Source organism: Elaeis guineensis, chromosome 2 (genome assembly GCF_000442705.2).
Source record: "Elaeis guineensis isolate ETL-2024a chromosome 2, EG11, whole genome shotgun sequence".
NCBI lineage: Eukaryota > Viridiplantae > Streptophyta > Magnoliopsida > Arecales > Arecaceae > Elaeis > Elaeis guineensis.
The window spans coordinates 90,411,100-90,429,947 of NC_025994.2; the positions used below are offsets into that span (position 1 = coordinate 90,411,100).

At 37.3% G+C, this 18,848-nt stretch overlaps 1 protein-coding gene and 1 long non-coding RNA gene across 2 annotated transcripts; both read right to left on the bottom strand.

Moving 5' to 3' along the window:
• Positions 1–1,199: 1,199 nt before the first annotated feature.
• Positions 1,200–9,478, bottom strand: LOC105053902 (uncharacterized). The gene is made up of 3 exons (XR_002165496.3): positions 9,111–9,478; positions 5,678–6,341; positions 1,200–5,558 (listed from the first exon to the last, which is right to left on the bottom strand). It is a non-coding gene; the product is annotated as an uncharacterized lncRNA (long non-coding RNA).
• A 1,290-nt stretch (positions 9,479–10,768) lies between these two features.
• Positions 10,769–18,471, bottom strand: LOC105053889 (methylmalonate-semialdehyde dehydrogenase [acylating], mitochondrial). Its single transcript, XM_010935224.3, has 19 exons — positions 18,337–18,471; positions 18,157–18,254; positions 17,961–18,035; positions 17,697–17,858; positions 17,523–17,601; positions 17,249–17,403; positions 16,958–17,021; positions 15,754–15,833; positions 15,213–15,278; positions 14,939–14,989; positions 14,666–14,817; positions 14,421–14,511; positions 13,030–13,110; positions 12,245–12,322; positions 12,011–12,046; positions 11,899–11,942; positions 11,694–11,772; positions 11,230–11,320; positions 10,769–11,111 (listed from the first exon to the last, which is right to left on the bottom strand). The coding sequence occupies exons 1-19, from the start codon at positions 18,359–18,361 to the stop codon at positions 11,005–11,007; spliced, it is 1,614 nt and encodes a 537-aa protein (XP_010933526.1). The 5' UTR covers positions 18,362–18,471; the 3' UTR covers positions 10,769–11,004.
• Positions 18,472–18,848: the final 377 nt, after the last annotated feature.

Sequence of the window (18,848 nt, forward strand, 5' to 3'; positions counted from 1 at the left end):
TAGATTGGAAAGAATTGAATTTTAGAATAAAAATAGAAATGAATGGCACCCACTTCAATCTTTTAATTGGAACGAGTTACGTTTCTATTTCATATGCAATCCCAGCTCTCTCCTTTAATATTGAAATCCCATTCAACCATATTTATTTTTTTAAAAAAAATTTCAAAAATATATTTTTTATTTAATTAATTTTTTTAAAATATATTTCTGTGTAATTGATTTTTTGATTCTAAATTCTATTCTAATCACAAATTAAATATGTTGTTCCAAACCCCCAATATTTCTGACTGTGACCTATTAGTTCCAATTAGAAGAACCATTGTGATCATTTATCGCTATTGTAAGGCATGGATGGTGCATGTGACGTCGATAAAATGATAACCAGGTGACAGAAGGACTGAGGAAGTATTAATGGTTGTGATCGAACGTAATAAAGCTTTTCTTCGTTATTTAGTCTTTTTTCTTCTTCCATCGTAACCTCTTTTACGTTATCCACACGAAGGATAAAATTTTTATAATTAATTTGATAATAAAAAAAATTATGATCAAATCATCATCATCTGTCGTATATTCTCCAACTCATGGATCACAAAATAAAAATAAAATAAAATAAAAAATATAAAAGAAAGGAGAAGAGTTGATGGCATCGAAACTGAAGAAGAGGAGGGATGGGACTGCAGTGGGGACGACACAGATGGCTGAGGCTGGAGTGTAGGCAATCGGGGCCGGTATAAGGATGGGAGGCCGCGGCAGAGGTGCGTCGATGTCGGGGGATCAGAGTGCAGACGATCGAAGGTCGAGATGCAGACGTCGAGGTGGGGGGTCGGGGTGGGGGGAGGGCGCGAAGCGGGGTTAGAAGGCTGAGGTGCAGGAGCTGATGGGGCGGGGGCAGAGGTGGGGTGCAGGCATCGGGACAGAGCCACCGAAGAAGGAGTTAGATGCGAAAAAGAAAAAATATATATTTTTTTTAGATGGGAGACATGTAGCAGACGATGACAGTTTGATTATAATTTTTTTCATGATCGAACCGACTATAAAAATTTTACCTGAAGCTAAATGAGTGTTTGCCGCCTCCCTTACTTTAATTTCAGCAAAGAAAAATACATTCTTTTTATTCTCTTTATTGGGCAATGGCTTAATCACTTGAGACGTATTTCATAAAAGAAAAGGTTTGCATAGCGCTCTTTAAAAATAGAAACTAAGCCATAAGAAATTCAGAACAATAGTTCAAGCTTCGTTGTTTACATTATACTAATAATAATACAGAAAAAGTGGGGAATGATTCATCTTAAAAGTTTTAATCAAATTGCGAAGATGATGTAGAATAGTCCGGAAGTTTGGCGATAAGGAGATGGCCAACTGCAGCATACATGAAAGGGATTATCATGGCATCTCTACCTAAAGACTGAGCACTACAACACACGACCGAATTGAGAATAATAATATAAAAGTTATTGACCTGCTCCTTGAAAAAGAAAGATAAAGTAAGATGGTTAATCTAAAAGAAAGTTGAAGTCCAATAGTTGTCTCAATTCATGTACCAAAGAGAAATGTAGACTCTGGAAATTCTCATGCCAGCTTACCTGAGAGAGGAGGCATGTGGAAGACTTGAAGGCATCGATGCGATGTAGGCAAACAAACTCAAACTCGAAAACTCTTCTTTAAACCAATTAGGATGACCCGTTCTGATTCCGACTCTTATAAAAAAATCACTGTATTACTTTACAATTGCATTAGTTTATTAAAACAACGGTGGTCATAGTGTGCTTTGCATCAGCTTAGTGTTGGATTCGTTTGTCGCCATATGTCTTTTTAAGAGACTTTTACAATTGCCAGCGCACGACACATAAGGGTTCTTCGATCTTCGTCGAATTGCAATTCATAAGATACCCTAAATTATTATTTCAAGCAAGGATTAGCCAAAGTTGCATGTAGCATCAAGAGAGGAACTTCTCCTGAATCTGTCGCTTTCATCTTAATATCAGATCTTGTGCCCAAGAATCAAATTGTACCTTCCACGAGAAAGAATGATTCCCTTTTCTTCGCGGCAATTGAAATATGTAATGGCTACTTCAAAATCTATACGGACAGATAGAAGAAAGAGGCTCGAGTGCTTTAAAATCAATCCCAAATATGATCCAACGGTTGATGCCGGAAAAAAAGATCAATCATTTTTTCATGCAAATGATGCAGCCCGAACCCTTACTCTCATGCAAGTGCCTGCATATTTTCATGCTTGCATATATGTATAAACATATATTTAGGCGAGCATGATATTAATATGTCAACCAATCTAGATTGCTCATGCATCCCCCAAGACGAGCAGTTTTCCTGGAAATGTGGTGTCTAGGCCGCCACGAAGAACATCATGTTAAAACAATACATGAAGTTCTGGGTTGAAAGAGACGTTGTCTGCGGTGCAAAACCACACGCACCATCCACGATGATTGGCTCATGTGCGGGATCAAAAGAAAAAAAAAAAAAATTCGCATATCGTACTTCGGCCCTGCACATGAGCCAATCACAACGGGCTGTGTGTACGGTTCTGCACCGCCCGCGGTGCACAAGAAATTTCTCCTCATGTGATTGCTTGATTAAGAAAAAAAAATTTTTTTTTTCACGCACTACTTTGAACCTGCACATGAGCCAATCATCATGGATGGTGCCCGTATTCTGCACCGCATGAGGTGCGCAAAAAATTTCTACTCATGTGACTGCTTGATTAAGAGTGAGTCTCAAGAAGAACTTGGATGCTAGCATGGGTGTGATTTGGACAGAAGCCCATTCAGAAAGCCCTTCCTAAAACAATAAGCAAAAAATCGGATTGGAGGAGATTCCATATTTCTCTAAAGACTAACACAAGATGTGGTTAGCCCAACCACCACTCACTCTCACATGCCAGCTTTACTGGGAGATGAAGCTGACAGACGAGATAGAACAATGCGTGTGATGGGTTCGGGTCATACCTTTCATTCACCTTTTTTTTTTTTTTTTTTCCATGATGTGCACTGTTGGATCGCACAATAGCCACGCAAGGAGATTGTTCAGAGTACTTTAAGATCTGTATGAGGTATGATCCAAGGGTTAATGTTGCGAAAAAAAGATAATTCATTCTTTAAAGATACAACCCCAACCCATGTGTGACGTGGACGAGATAGCGCAATTGAGAACACTGTCATGAAGCAAACTATTTGCTTATGGTTGAAGACTTGGACTGGAACAAAGAGGACATATACACCACAAAGAACAAACAAAGAGGTCGTGATGCAACTCGGATTGGCTTTTTCTCCTACTCGAGGTGCAATCTAACAACACCTTGCGCTTTTCTAACCACCACGTTATTGCTCTGTCAACAGTATGCCATCAGACAGCACATCAAGCACACCCCCTTGACCTGTTCTACCAACCACAGTAAGACTTCCCATTTTAAACAACCCTAGCTATCATCCTCACTACCATAATTTCAAAGTTCCCAGCACAATTGCTAGCGGGTAGCAGCCTCCTTGATGTCTCAACATCAATGGTGGATCAGTAACAGTGCAGTCCTACGTAGCAGTATTTGTCTTGTTGCTCTTGTACGTCAACACGTGTTCACCAATATTCCAATCTTTAAAACACTTGTTGTTAGGATTTCATACTTCATATACAATTTTTCCTGGCATATATGTCCAGGCTAGATGTTAGAGGGATGTCTTCATTGGTGAACTTCTCCTTCTAATCAGGTGAACCTCGTGACCCCACCAGCCAAAAAAAACACACTCTTCGCAAAGTCATCAGATCTCTACTCAGCTGTCTACCTCTATGATCAGTTTCATTTGTCTTCCATTAACAGAATCTCGAAGGAGAAGTCGGCATCTCATCCATCTATTAAACATATATGGGGGTCTCCATTTCTCCAGTCTACAGAACCAGCTACTGTTTACCGATGTTTAAAATGAGAAATATGACACAACACTTATGAGGATAATAGCCCTTGCTGGGTGATTATAGGCAAGAAAAAATCTGACCCAGAGAGCTGAGTACTTTAAAAGGATTGGAACTAGTTCAGACGGAGTTGATCTCTATGAACCTTCGCCCCAAACCTTCAAAAGAATAAAGATCTGTGCAATGAACTGTCTGAACAAAGAATCAGTCTCTGTTTATCAACCTAGAAGCTTTTCTTGAATCATGGATTCCTAAACTTGCTATTTCTGAGGATCCTGCATCCCATGGCTATGATATTTAGTAGATGAAGTCTCAGAATCATAGATAACCAACAGCATTGTGGCACAGACACAGAGATGTCAAGCATTTGGGGATTCATAGGAGTTTCATCAATAATTAAAGTCTTCTACCAAAAGTAAATAAGATGGTTGATCTTGAGATCCACTGATAGCAATCCTGCCTCTTACCAATTGCTCTCTAAATATATTTAGACCTACAGCATGGATTTAGTCATTTCACATAACCATTCACACTTTGCACTTATTACATGTTTATTGAAAGGTAGAAGAGATAATAAGGATAATTTGTGGTTTGAAAACAGACCCAAGGCCATCATGAAACTCATCTCTACATAAGCAAGCAATGAAGATCCATTTCTGAGAAAAACAAATGGAAAGGAGATGTAGCAAATACTGGATACATTTCAAGCCCTTTTAAAAGAATCTGGATGCCAGTGCACAGGCTTAGCTAGAAAGAATCCCAAATGGACCAAAAACTAGTTTCTCTTAAATGAAGCATTAGAATGTCATAGTTGGTCTAGGTTTCTATGTTACATATTTCTTATTTACTACTGAGTTGTACCATGGGCAGGCAATTTCTTCGAATGATTCCTCTCCAAACAATACTTTCTTTAATTAGCCAGCCCACAGAGTGAAATATCAAAACTTAACCATTCCATCTCACATTTGGAATTTACAAGCTATCATAGAGATCACTGGGCTGATCCAACTAGGTGGAGATTTCCACAGTTTTTTCACTCTTGCTCCTTTGTGCGGATTTTGGGGGGAAAAGTTTGCCATTAGGAATTGATTTTGAAGTTGATTTTGACCTTTTTTTAATGGGTTTTTGTGCCAATTCATAATAGAACTCAAGCTCTTAAGAACCTCTCTTTTTTTGTTTTTTTTCTGATGTAAAAAGCTCTTAATAACCTATATCGGATTTCATTCAGTTTCTTTGCTCACTTAAGATGGTTAAGTTTCACCATCAAGCAAATCTGTGATCTCCCACAGCTCAAGCATCAATTTTTGTTTTCTTTTATTTACACAAGCCTAAATTTTGTAGTTGGACTGGGTTTTTTTTTGTTATGTAGTCTTTTACTTTTTAAATGTCATTATGTAATATACAGGAATATTAGGTTGGAGTTGAATTCAGAAAGAAATAAATGCAAAGAGAAGCCAGATATTCATCAAATACACTAGCAATTTTAGGTGTTCAGGCTGTAACATAAACATTAAGAGACTCGACGGCATCTGCCATAGGAAAGCTTACTAGCTCGCAGGCTTGCACAGTTTGCTCGGAGAGGCCATGCCCCTCATGGCCTAACACCAGGCAGAGAAGCATGCTTGCCAATGCATCTGCAAGTTCTCAAGATAGAGAAGACATTTGGTCTGATCCGTTACTAATATTCACAGGATTGCCACCTAACATCTTCATTTTAATTTGGTTTTCAAAGCCTTGTGATGAAAACAATTACCAGAAATAACAGGGAGTGGAAAGGAAGCTCCTTGGACTGCTCCGAGGGCTTTCTCATTTGAAGGATCCCAGCAACCAGGAAGCAGCAAGACGGCATCCGGTTGATGGTTGGGGTAAATCAGTTGTTGCAAAGAGTGGAGTTAGTGCACGCTAAATCAAAGATCTATGATAGACAAATGCTGATGACGCATGCTTTTGAAGAATAATAGACATATGCAGAAATCTGTAAACCTTCTACTCTGGATGATTTCAATGAACTGCAGTAACTCTCTTGGAAAACAAACTGCAATTCATAAAAAGATTTTTAATTTGGTCTGTCTTTTCTGGACAAGTGGAGGCACTCATAATATTTGACCGTATTCTTTTGTATTAGCCAGTTTATCAAGTCACTGAAAAGTCACAATGACTTTTGAAGCGTCCAAATTGTCAAAGAAGTTTCTGTCAAAGAATTTCATTACTGCAATTTTTCTCTGGATCAAATGATTTTTCCCAATAAATTTGAAGAAAAACATGAAACAATGGTTGGTAAAGAACTAAAGAATCTTCAGTAAGCAATCACAATAGAATGGCGGGGGGAACAACATTTGCCATTACAACAGAGAATTGGAACATACCCATTTGAAAGCCACAGCCACTCTTATTAGTGTGCCAAGATTACCTGGGTCCTGCACTAGACAATTGCCATTAGTTAGCACAACATATGCTTGATTTTAAAATGAGAATAATAATGTAAAACAGATAGATGTCCTCAGTTGCAGACACTACAATATTGACCATAATCAAGAAATAGATCCTTGAATTCTCTTGCAACCACATGAAGAATGAAACATGCCAAATTAAGACTTGTGGTTGTCGCATGGAGCATCTAGAATGAAATTTATCTACTGTAACCATCATTAAATGGATTAATTGCAAAGGGAAATAGAAACCACAGTAAAACTGAATAATATAAAACACAGACTTTCTTTCTGGTTGCTGGTTATGGTTAAAAAATATCTTATATAAACACCTAAAAGGATGCACCATTATATTGATGCTGGAGCTCAATTCCCCTGAACCTTGAAAAACAAGTTCAAGAGCAAGCAAAATTCATCATAAATTTGAACAAAATGACAAGCAGGTTAACCATAATGATTTGCTACCATAAACAAGAATATATGTTATCGTCAACACATATCAAATGAAGAAGGAAAAAGGAGGAGGTGAGGGATAATTCGTGTATGTGTGTATGAGACAGAGAGAGAGAGAGAGCACAAGAGTTCACGCTGAGTTGGATGGGGATTGTAATATATTTAGAGACTCGAGACATGTTTAAAATGCACCAACACATTATCAATCAGGTCAAATGACCAACAAATCTGAATGCCAGCTTACCTTCGAAACAATTAATAAAAATTAATAAGATCAAAAAGGCAAATAACTATATAATGCATCTTCCAAGGATGAGCTTGAGTGAAATGCATAGCCAATTAGACATATTATTTGTTTCCCCAAGAAAAAGTTCTTTCAAAAATGAAATACTTTGCTTTAAGATATGGAGTTTCATTCCTCATAGAGCACAAATCAGAAGGGAATTGTTTAGTTTGTATGACAAGGCAATTGCCTAAAAGGAAGTAGGTTTCTAAAACTGCAGCACATCTAGGTTAAAAGAAAGGATTGTTTACTGAATCTACAGGTTCTGTTCAGTCAATCTCTACTCTTTTGTCTTGCTTGGAGAACAAAATTCATTGGTAATCTAGGGCATAAAGCCCTTCCTCATGCCTTTTCCGACTTCTGTTATTCCTATCCCCACTCATCCCCTTTCTCAGTTTTTCAATCCCTCCGTGACACAACAAAGAGGCTCCTCAGAGGAAAAATCTCTTCATGCTTTTACAGGCTTGACTTAAGGTACAACTATATGACTCTTGCTTGGTTTTCATCTCTTGTGTTAAAGGTGAGCAAAGTCCCTAGGTTCAGGATTTTTGAAAATGATGCATGCTCTCAATTAAGAAAAAAATTAGTTGCTACATTACTAGTTAAGTTTTTACTATGATTCTATCCTCTTTTTTTCATTTTTGTTTCTTTTATTCTCGGGACTCATTTGGTTCATGGGAAGTGGAGTGAGGAAAAGGTAATTCCTAGAAAGTGGAGAGAATTCCTCTTATTTAGTTGAAATTTTAAAAGTAGAGAGAATAAAAAAAGCTTTTTCTATGGGAAGGCACTTCCTATGTTTCATGAAAAGTGGAAATCCATGGGGGAGGAGGATTTTGGAATATCCCATGGGATGAAAATTGATAACCTTTTTTTCTTTCTAAAATATCCTTTTAAGATCCAAAATTGAAATTCTACAAAATACCAATGGATGGTTAAGATAAAATACTGAATAGTGATATATTCCTAATATTCATATCAATATAACATTATATTTATATTAATACAAATACTATAATATTTATAATATATTAATATTATTTCAATATCAATATCAATATTATATTAAATATTATATTTATATGTATATTGATAAATTTATTATATTAAAATATTAATATATATTAGTATTATATTAATATAATAAATTATTATAATTTAATATTATATTTATATTAATATAAATATTATATTATGATTTATATAAAGTTTGGGAGCAAAAAGGTATGATATTACATCTATCAAGGATATAATAGGTATTTTATATAATTTTTTCAAGAAAGTGCATGCTTAACTAAATATAAGTAACTCTTTAATAAGTTATTTTCTCGTGGCCCGCCAAATATGCCAAAAACATATATCTAAAAAGTTACTTTCTGGAAAGAAAAATTTTCTCCCAAACCAAATAGAGTCGCCAGGGTGGGGGATTGGATAGGTGGACCACAAGCAGTCCTGTTTACACTCCTTTGCCCTTTGGTGATCTTGATTTATAATAGCTCTGCCAAGACCGTCTTGTCTAGGCCTTCGCTTTTACAGTTTACTCATTCATGCTCTCTAGGAAATGAAGAGACATGTTTCTCCCCGCATTCCTCTTGCAAAAAGCCAAAAAAGATGCTCTGTTTTCCTTCTCCTTCAAAACTATAACCCAGGGCTCTTTCTTTTTATGATTTAAGCCCTTACCTTTCCAACAAGCAAACAAAAAAAGAATCAATAGGATTCATCATCCGTCAACTTATGTAAACACTAATTCTCTCTGGAAGAAAATTTATGAAGCCCAGGAACTTCATACATATAAATTATCACGCGGTTAGAAACTTCAGCGAACTCCCTGAAGGATAAAATAAAAAGGACAAGAATTACCCACGAACAAGAAAATTCGTAACAAAATGCACCATTTCGAGAGCTTTAGCGAACCAACAGCTGTTAAAATCCGATTCCACAATTAAAATCCAAAGAAAGGATTGGAAATTCGAAAGAAAACCGTCAACGAGGAGAGGATAAATGCGGCACGGTGGGCTACGTACAGGATGGCGGCGAGGCCGACGACGAAGACCGAGCCATAGGAGCGGCGGGAGGAGCTGAGCCGGAGCTTCACGCAGCGCTTCGCAAGGGATCGGAACCGCTCGTTATCTCGTTGGGCGACCGAAGGGACAAGGGCAGCGTCACAGCACCGCCGTCTAATCGTCCTCGTGCTCCTCCGCCATCGCATACGGCGGTGCGTTTGTCGACGGAGGGGCCGGAGAAGAGTACAAGGCGGGAGCTCGTCATCGCCATCATCTCCCTCACGAAAGAAGGTCACGGGAATGTGCGAGCACCAGGGGTGATAGTGGATCTGCATCCGAGTTTACCTGAGTATGTAGGAAAATTTGAATCTGTATTTATAGATATGGTTATGAGCGTGGATAAATAACTACCGAACGATATCTGAGTACCTAAATTTATTTATAATATTATCTAATTTTATATAATATTTATATTTTTTTTAAAAAAAAATAAATGATCATATTAACATAACACATTATCTACTTAATAATATTTTTAATTATATAATTATAAAATTAATTATTCGATTTATATCTATATTTTTATTATAATTTATATAAATATTTATATATATTAAATAAAATAACTATAGATGTGAATATATTATCTCGATCTTTCAACCTTAATGGGCATGATGACCAAATATTACTGATTTACGGAGAGGGGCAGGTGAACATATAAAATATTAAGTAGTATCGTGAATGAATGTTGCTATTGAGACTTTTGCAAGCTGAATTCGTTTTTGCCTTTTCTGGAATCACACACTGCAATGTCAAGATCAAAAAGCGAACTATTTGGGTGACTAATTTATGGCCACAAAGTCTTGATGCCAGGTAAATTTTTCTCATGTCGCGATGAAAAAAAACGCTAGGTCACATCATATTCTCCACGTCGCAAGCCATAAAATAATTTTCCAATAGTGCACAAGTACGCACAAAGAATGAATTTGGCTTTCTGAGTGACAAATGAAAATGATTTTATCTTTTCTCGAAAAAAAAAAAAAAATGCTTTCATCTTGTTGCTCAAATTGATGCAAACATCAGTACAAAAAGAGGAGCCGATTGGATAGCCCCAACATTAGTAGAGAACTTTAATCGCAGTATGTTTTTCCTTTTTTCTTTTTTAATTTTAAATGATGGTGTAAAAGCCTACATTGCCAATTGCATGGACGATAATATTCGATTTTGCACTAATTGTTCTTTTTGTTTCTTCCTAATAGGTGTTGGATAGACAATTGTCAATGCAATTTTCACCATTATTCACCAGCTATATGACCTACATGTTCAAATCTCTGCAAACTAGAAGAAAGAAAATAGATACTTGTATGGGGTTCCAACCAGGTGGACACACGAGGCTGGATGGTAGACCTATCATAAGTTTGTGTTAGACCAAACTACTTTATGATCCGTTGAACCAAATTTATCTACATCTCTGAAAGTTAACCATCAGCCAGTCTCTAAATTCAGCATGTCTTATATCCAAAAAAAAAAAAAAAAATCAGGCAAGTCTTGCAGGCTTGGAAGCAGAAAACAAAAATAATGTATCAGCATGTTTGAGAGAAAAATAGCCAACATGAGCGCCAGCCAATTCAACCTATAAATTCAGAATAAGCCTTGTTCTCAAGGATATCAGCCCGACAGACGAAAAGAAAATCACCAGGACAAACATGAATTATTGGTTCCAGTCAAGCTTTGCAACTAGTAATTAAGAACTCAAGAAAGAGAGTATGGTGGCGTAACTTTGCATCTATTGTGTCACTGATTCAAGAAGGAAAACAAAACCAGAAAATGCTTTCATATTTACAGCGCAAGTCTTTTAGAAAGTACATGGTGCATTCCAGTGACGATGCATAAAACGGGAGGTATACGCTTTTTATCATCTCTGCGATGTGGGCATTGCCAGTGACACCCCCTGGCTTGGTGAATCCTTCCACTGTTGAGTCACCGTTTTGATCTGAGTGTAGAACTGCACGCCTGCCTTGCCTGTCAATTTGACCATACATGCAAGCATGAACTTGTTAGAGATGCTAGATGTCCATCTACTTCCGAAAAAATGGTAGATTAACATCTAAATCACATGTGCATCAGGAAGTGGTCCTACCATAAAAATTTAGATCTCCAGCAAAAGAAGCCTTGGATCCAGTGAAGGAGAAGAATGGCAGTGGCACTGGAATCGGCACATTAATGCCAACCTTCACATATACAATTCCTCATGTAAGAAATTGCAAATGCTAAAGATAACTTCTCACGGTAACAAACAAGACAAGCACTTACAAAATACTTTAAGGACAAGTCGTAAGCAGCTTTATACAGTAGCATGTTACACAATGTTAATGCAATCCTTTAATAGTTTTGCCCTTTTTTGCTTCTCGCATCAAAAAACAAAGAAGAAGAAGAAGGAAAAGAAGAGTTCCTTTCAACCTATTAAGCAACGCTCAAAAATCTCCATACTTGAACCTATTATGTGAATATCTAGCATTTTTTTATCAGTTTTCGACTTTCTGGAAAGGTTTGCTTTAGCTGTTCTCTACAATGGCATTCCAATGTTTGTCTAGCACAGCTTACCTGGCCAGCCTCAATATCGTTCTGAAATTTTCTTGCAGAAACACCCGACGTAGTAAATACAGAAGCTCCATTCCCATACCTGAGTTATCAAGGTCAAATGGATTTGTTAATAAAAACCAACATAATCACAAGTATCTTTTTTTTTTTCTTATTTTTTCTTGGGGGGGGTTGTGGGGTGGGGGTGTTTGGGGAGATGGAAGATTACTTGTTGCTATTAACAATATGGATAGCCTCTTGTAGACTCTCAGCCTGTTGATAGAATAAGATCAGAAATTACAAATATGGAAAAGGTTTAAAGCACACAATGTTGGGCATACCTGCATCAGAAGGAGAACCGGTCCAAAAATTTCCTCCTGTTAATTTCCAGAAACATTACCATCAAATATTACTCACGATGATTAATAGCAGTGCAATGATGTCATATCATACTTGGAAGAACATGGGGTCCAACTACTTGAAAGCCACCACAATATCAAGTACAGAATTTTCTAAACGCAGAGTTTGATGCATATTCATTACTATAAAATGAGAGAATGGTGTAATCTTTATACCTTATAGCACTCCATATGACTTGTGACATCAGCCAGAATGGTAGGACCGACAAAGTTCCCATCCACATACCCAGGAACCTACACATGACCCAAATGGCTGACATTAATATTGTACTTATGGAAGCAAATTGCTGATTCAACTTTTAGTTCCACAAATAAGTAGATGCAATACTACCAATAAACCAGCAACAATTACTAGTCCTTTAACCACTTCTCAAAGCCATAGTAAAAATACAATCTGCTCAGTTGCAGCATAATGGACCAATTGTATCACAAAATGCAAGAAAGAAAGTAGTTAGAATATCATTTATGAAATTCTATAGAAACAACAGATCTTCTTGTTCACCATATAGACATATTCCTTTTTGATTCCTTTTTTAATGGGTCAAGTCCTACGCCATTTACATCTGAAAAATTAAAGAGTTGTGCGTCTTTCTATCTCATTCAGTTTATTGATAGTTATACAAGATTGACAATAGCAATAGACAGAAGAGAGCTAACATCTAAGCAAACCCTGGAATTACCTCATGATCCTTCTTAAGGTTAAAAATATCACCCGACAATTAAATGAGACGTCCTGCTACTCTCTTTCCATGATCTCATAGATCACAATATCTTAATGTCAATGCAGTTTCCAAATTTCTATGATTAAACCTTCAACAGTTGCAGCATCAATAGAATTAAACTAATCAATTAATCATGGAAAACAACATAAAAAGTTGAATATGCTACTGACAACAAAATTAAATGTTCGAAAGATCAGCATGCTGGGTCACGGTAGTTACCACAATGTCCCTGCCATCAAGCAAAACTCTAGCCCCACTTTCAATGCCACTTTGGATCAATCTGCAAATGCGGTCCTTTGCCTGTTGAACAGAAGCACGTCAAAGGATAGAAGAATAAAAATGTCAAAAGAAATGAAAGGTCCATAAGAGCACCAAAGATAAAGTAAATGTAGCACAAAACTGGCCAATCGAAGAATCACTCAGAGAACAATCCAAAGAAACAAAGTACATAATAATAGTCTGCCACATAAACCAAAAATTCAGCAAAAAATTTGATGGCTAGAAGAATATAATTTCAAAATAATATTAATCACATCATAACCACAGTAACAAGCCTTATCATAACAATATCGCAAACTTTATCTAGAACCTTCTCATAATTCCATTCCAGTTATCTTAGCTCTTCTTCTGTTTTCAAGGTTTTAAACACAGCCAAGCCACTCTTTATTTTTTTTCAGGTCCTGCTTACCGTCTGTCATATCCTGTTTTAATCTCTCCATTCAAAGCACAACACATAACATTCATACCACCATCTTCATGGTGCCTGTTTAATGTGTTCACATTCATTGCTGATTTATAATTCATCCACCTTAACAGCCTTAACTTGTTTTATAGGCATCATTTTCCTCTCAAAAGAATGTCACAGTTACAATGATCCAAAAGCATATTCCACTCCATCCACCCAACAGTAATTTCCAGCCAAAAAAAAAAATGCAAATCATGCTTCTCCTCTTCAGTAATTAGTGATTTAGACTTGAAACGACAAATTTTTAAACAACATAAGAATTCCAAAACGAGAGGCAGCACATTGTTGTTTACAACTCTGAGTTGTAACATGCTCTTTCTCCCTCACACAATAAGGAAAGGATTTCCATAACATCCATGATTGGGCGAATGATCTACCCTCAATGTTGCCAGCAAGTCATCTCTAACTAAACAATTTCCTGTCAAATGACATGATCAGCATGGATCTGTAAATACGTTAATAGTTTTAGCAAATATATTTAATTGAAAGTGGCATTTATATTATGCAATGCTAGTAAAATAACATGGAAATTTTCTCAGGACAATAAGGCATCCCATCATAGCCATCAAATTTGTTGAAGCAGAACGTTTGGCTTCTATTTGCAATCTGTGGTTGAAATTAATCCAAGACTGAGGCAAATGAAAAGAGTCAAACAACTTCACAATTTCATAGAAAAACTTATGTGATCCTTTGCCTGGCCCATGTATAAAGATATAGACGAGTCAATATAGACGAGATAGCTTGCTGTCAATTTCATAATTGCATAGTATCAATCCATGGCCAGACTTACTACATGACAACTTGTGAATAATTATCTATAATTCTATACATACGATAACAAGGTCAATGGTCTGATAAACCACACCTGTCTACTGATCACTGGACCAAGGTCTGTCCCAGGCTCAATTCCTGCATTTACTTTCAGTGCTTGGGCACGTTTAATAAGTTCGTCCTCCCTGGAAATATTAAAGCTAGTAAGAAGTGACATCTACAACTAATCAAACTCTAAATGCCTCATCACATAGGACATATATAGACTTCTACCTTTATATTCAATACCTACATACATAAGAATGCAGCAAACAAAACTTTTAATCGAATAAATTTTACCATGGTTTTGAGCCTCCAACAAAAACAGCAGTACTGAGTGCCATGCACCTTTGCCCTGCAGCACCAAAACCAGCAGCAACCAACGCATCTAAAGCAGCATCCACGCTTGCATCAGGCATGATGATTGCATGGTTTTTTGCACCCATGTTTGACTGAAGAAAGGCAACTAATCAATAGCAAACATATCTAATACATGTGACAAGCACTAACTGAAAATGTTTAGGAGAAAAAAATAATAGATCAAATTCTTTTCAGATAAAGAAACCAGTTTACCTGAACACGTTTTCCCTTAGCAGCAGCTCTGGAATAGATATGCATCCCAGCCTATAAACAAAATCAAAAAACATATGACAAGGATAAAAAAACTTGGGATGTCAAGTATCATGCCCCTAAATCCACTTACATTTATATCTTTAATGACCATCTAAACAACAGTAACAACATTTCCACCCTAATCTGGTTGACAATTTTTCCCATGCAAAAGTAAATTAGGTCCAATGTCTACTATCATTAATTAAAATGTAGGCCAAGCAAATGGTTAACTTACTGTGTTTGAACCAACAAATGATATAGCCTTAATGTCTTCATCGTCGCAGATATTATTAACTACATCCTGTCCAGATTTAAGATATGTCAGAAGTTAAAAAATTAGCTCAGGATGGATAAATAACAAATTAAATTAGCTCAGGATGGATACATAACAAATTAACTTGGCTGGAAATATTCAAATGTCTTAAGAAAGGAATGCCTAAGAAATCTCAACAGTAGTTGTATCAGTTGCAGAAGGTTCAGTTGATATACAAGAGTGGATAAACATACTACTCAAAGTACATGCGAAACAAAGCATAAATGTCATATTCCATGTAAATTAATTGCATTTGTTTAACATGACTAAGGGGAAATCTAACATAAGTGAATCTACACGCAACTCTGCAGAGATGGTGCTTCCCTGTTTTCCAGAGCCAGATGGGTATAATTCTGAAAGTAGACAAGTGCCAATAATAGAATGGTGACATTTGAGTTACAAATGTTAAAGTCTAAAAACTGTACTACAGTGAAAATATGAAAGTTGCTCAAGCAATCCTTACATTGGTACCATGAACAATATTTAAGACTCCATCGGGCAAACCAGCCTCCAGTGCTAGCTCTGCAAGCATCATGGCAGCCCCTGAAAGAAAATAACACAATGATTTAACCTCATCGATCAGTTTCTGTTTAATTTCATTTTCTGGGTATCAGCTCAATTTTCATTCCCTTTTTAAAAAATATACGTATGCATTTGTGCAAATAATTCACAAGCCTTTATGATAATTACAAAATATATACAGATAACCCTTTATGACTTTCAATTCAAGATAACATATTCAACTTCTCTTTGCTTCAAAATGTGTAAAAAAAATTTATGATGTTCCCCACTCAGATTTGAAGCTAAAACTCAAGAACTATTGATGATGAACTTTAAACAGTAAATAACCATCAAATTCACAAATTCTGAATTTAGCTCCACCTATTTTCAGTCAGTGGATGTTAAATATGAACAAAAGTCCAACTTAAATGAGCATCTCACTTCTCGTTGACTTTGAACATGAGATTTCATATTATGAGTAGCAAGTCGAAGAAACCAGAACTTTTTTTTTTTTTGGTGGGAGAAACTGGAACTTTGCGGGACTGACTTTAATAGGAGATGATTGACTCTTGATGCAATCAATCAGCTCAGGGAATGGATCTTTTATTTTTTTCCTTTGTGGGTTGGGGGGTGGATGGTAGAGGGGTGGGGAGAGTACTTTAAAGAACACATGCAGCATAGAATAACAAATTAACTCACAAATTAAGCAATGGCAACTTCCAAATGAGAAGTGTACTGTCTGCCATCCATTAAAAATGTATAGTGCAGGGAGCAGATTCTGAATATCTTCATATAAGGGGGTCTTGATGCTTGACATGGCAGCTGATGAGGAGGGGGGCACATATAGAATATGTCTCTGAACTGAAAGGGTTGCATATTTGTCCCCAGCTTCAGGGGAGGGGGATATGCCAGCAGGCCCCCCAACCCCTGCCCCTCCCTCCGGCCCTAAATGATTTCCCAGACCTCTATAAGTTGGAACTAAAGTCTAAGATTAGATAAAAATTTATTTTTCTGGTTGTATAGTGGTCACATACGATGCCCTTAAGAAGTATACGTGCAAATTACATAGGATTGGGTTATATTCATCTTCTATTTCACTGACAACCTAATACTCTTGCTCTAATAATACACCAAGGAACTATTAATAACAGAATAGGATGGGTCACCTGGATCTTTCTCTGATGGCTTTAGAATGAAAGTGTTGCCACACGTAACTGCAAGAGGGAACATCTGCATACAATAAAAACAGATCCAAAGCCAAGGAGTTCAGCTTTCTTAAAGGAGATCTGAGATAAACTATCTAGGTGTGCCTTGTTAAACAGATCTCACATGCTGCAGATTGATCGGTAAAATATGTACCGATGCATAGAACTCTTTTTTTTAAAAAAGAAAAAAAGAAAAGAAAAGAAGAGGAAAGGAAAGAAAAAGATACTTGAAAAGGGTCAATGTAGGCATACCCATAATGGAATCATTGCAGGAAAATTAAACGGACATATCCCTGCACACACGCCAAGAGGCTCCCTAATGCTATATGTATCAATACCCGTTGAAACATTGGAAACGAATTCACCCATCTGAAGAGTGGCCATTCCACAAGCATGCTCCACCACCTCTGAAAGGGCAAAACCGCAAGAGTTATAGACTGACCTATCCTATTAACAATATCAACAAATTTGACCTACAACTTCAATGACTAAAATCTACGCCAAAATCCACAATTTCTAAACTGACCTAAACCACGGAAAACATCACCCTGGGCATCCTTGAGCGTCTTCCCTTGTTCAGTGGTGATATTCACGGCAAGCTTATCCTGAGACAAGCACCATCAATGCACCCGAAGTCCCAGCATTAGAGAGATGAAAACGCAACTAAACCCTCGGTTATATAAGTCTACAACACTCTCACCATGTCCCTCCGGATGAGTTCTTGGAGCTTGAGCATGATGCGCTGCCGCGCGGTGACGGGTGCGTTCCTCCATTTTGGGAAAGCACTCTTCGCTGCATTCACTGCAGCTTTGAACTCCTCGTTGGTAGTTAGAGGAACCCTAGAGACCACTTCTTGGGTAGCCTACCATCGTCAACAGAAGTCAATCAATCAATCAATCAATACTATAAAATGGAACAACCGAACAATTACTCAGTGGCAACATAGAAGGATTTCGGATCATACTGGGTTTAGGACATCAATCGAAGCTTCAGATTGGGATTCCAAGAATTCACCCCCGATGAGATTCCGCAATCTTGACTGCCATTCGATATCAAATCATATATTTTTTTTCCCAAAAAAAAAAAAAGGCAAGCTTTTACACATGAAGATTAGTAGAAAACCCCTAGAAATCGACTGGAGAACCGAATCCAACACTCACAGGAAGGGTCCCGTGACTCGGAGACGCTGCGGCGGATGTCGAGAGGCGGTGGATCGCGAAGGCGGCGGCCGGAGATCTCCATGGCCGGAGGGCAGCAGCTACAACAGTAGAGAGAAGGACGGATCTAGTTAGAGAAAAGAACTAGGGTTATGGTTCGGGGTGAAGAGGTGAGATCACTACCTCGGTGGAGCGAGGACCGGAGCATCTTTAGGAAGAAGAACACAGACAGACGACAATGGCTATAGGCGAGCTCTTTGGAGATGGGACAGAAGAGCTCGCTCGGTGTTTATCTATATTTTTGCGATGTCAAACGGCGAATAGAATTTTTAATCCAATGTGTCCCTTTTGATGGGGCCCATAATATTGTGGACTGGACCCGTGCCAGTAGTTGATTGCCGCGTCATCAAAGCAGCATTTGCTGCTGTTTTGGTTGGGGAGAAATTTTTGTGCAGACTAAATCCACGAGAAATACTGTACATTAAGTTGATAAAAACAAAAATCAGGATTGATGGATGGTTGGAGATTGAGTTGTATTTTATTGATTATTCTATTAATTACAATCTCAAATCAACTTCCAACCATCCATCAATTCTGATCTTTATTTTTATCAGTTCGGCATACATCATTTATTGTACACCCAGTCTACACAAGAATTTACCTTGAGTCGCATGATACTCAAATGCCGAATTTTC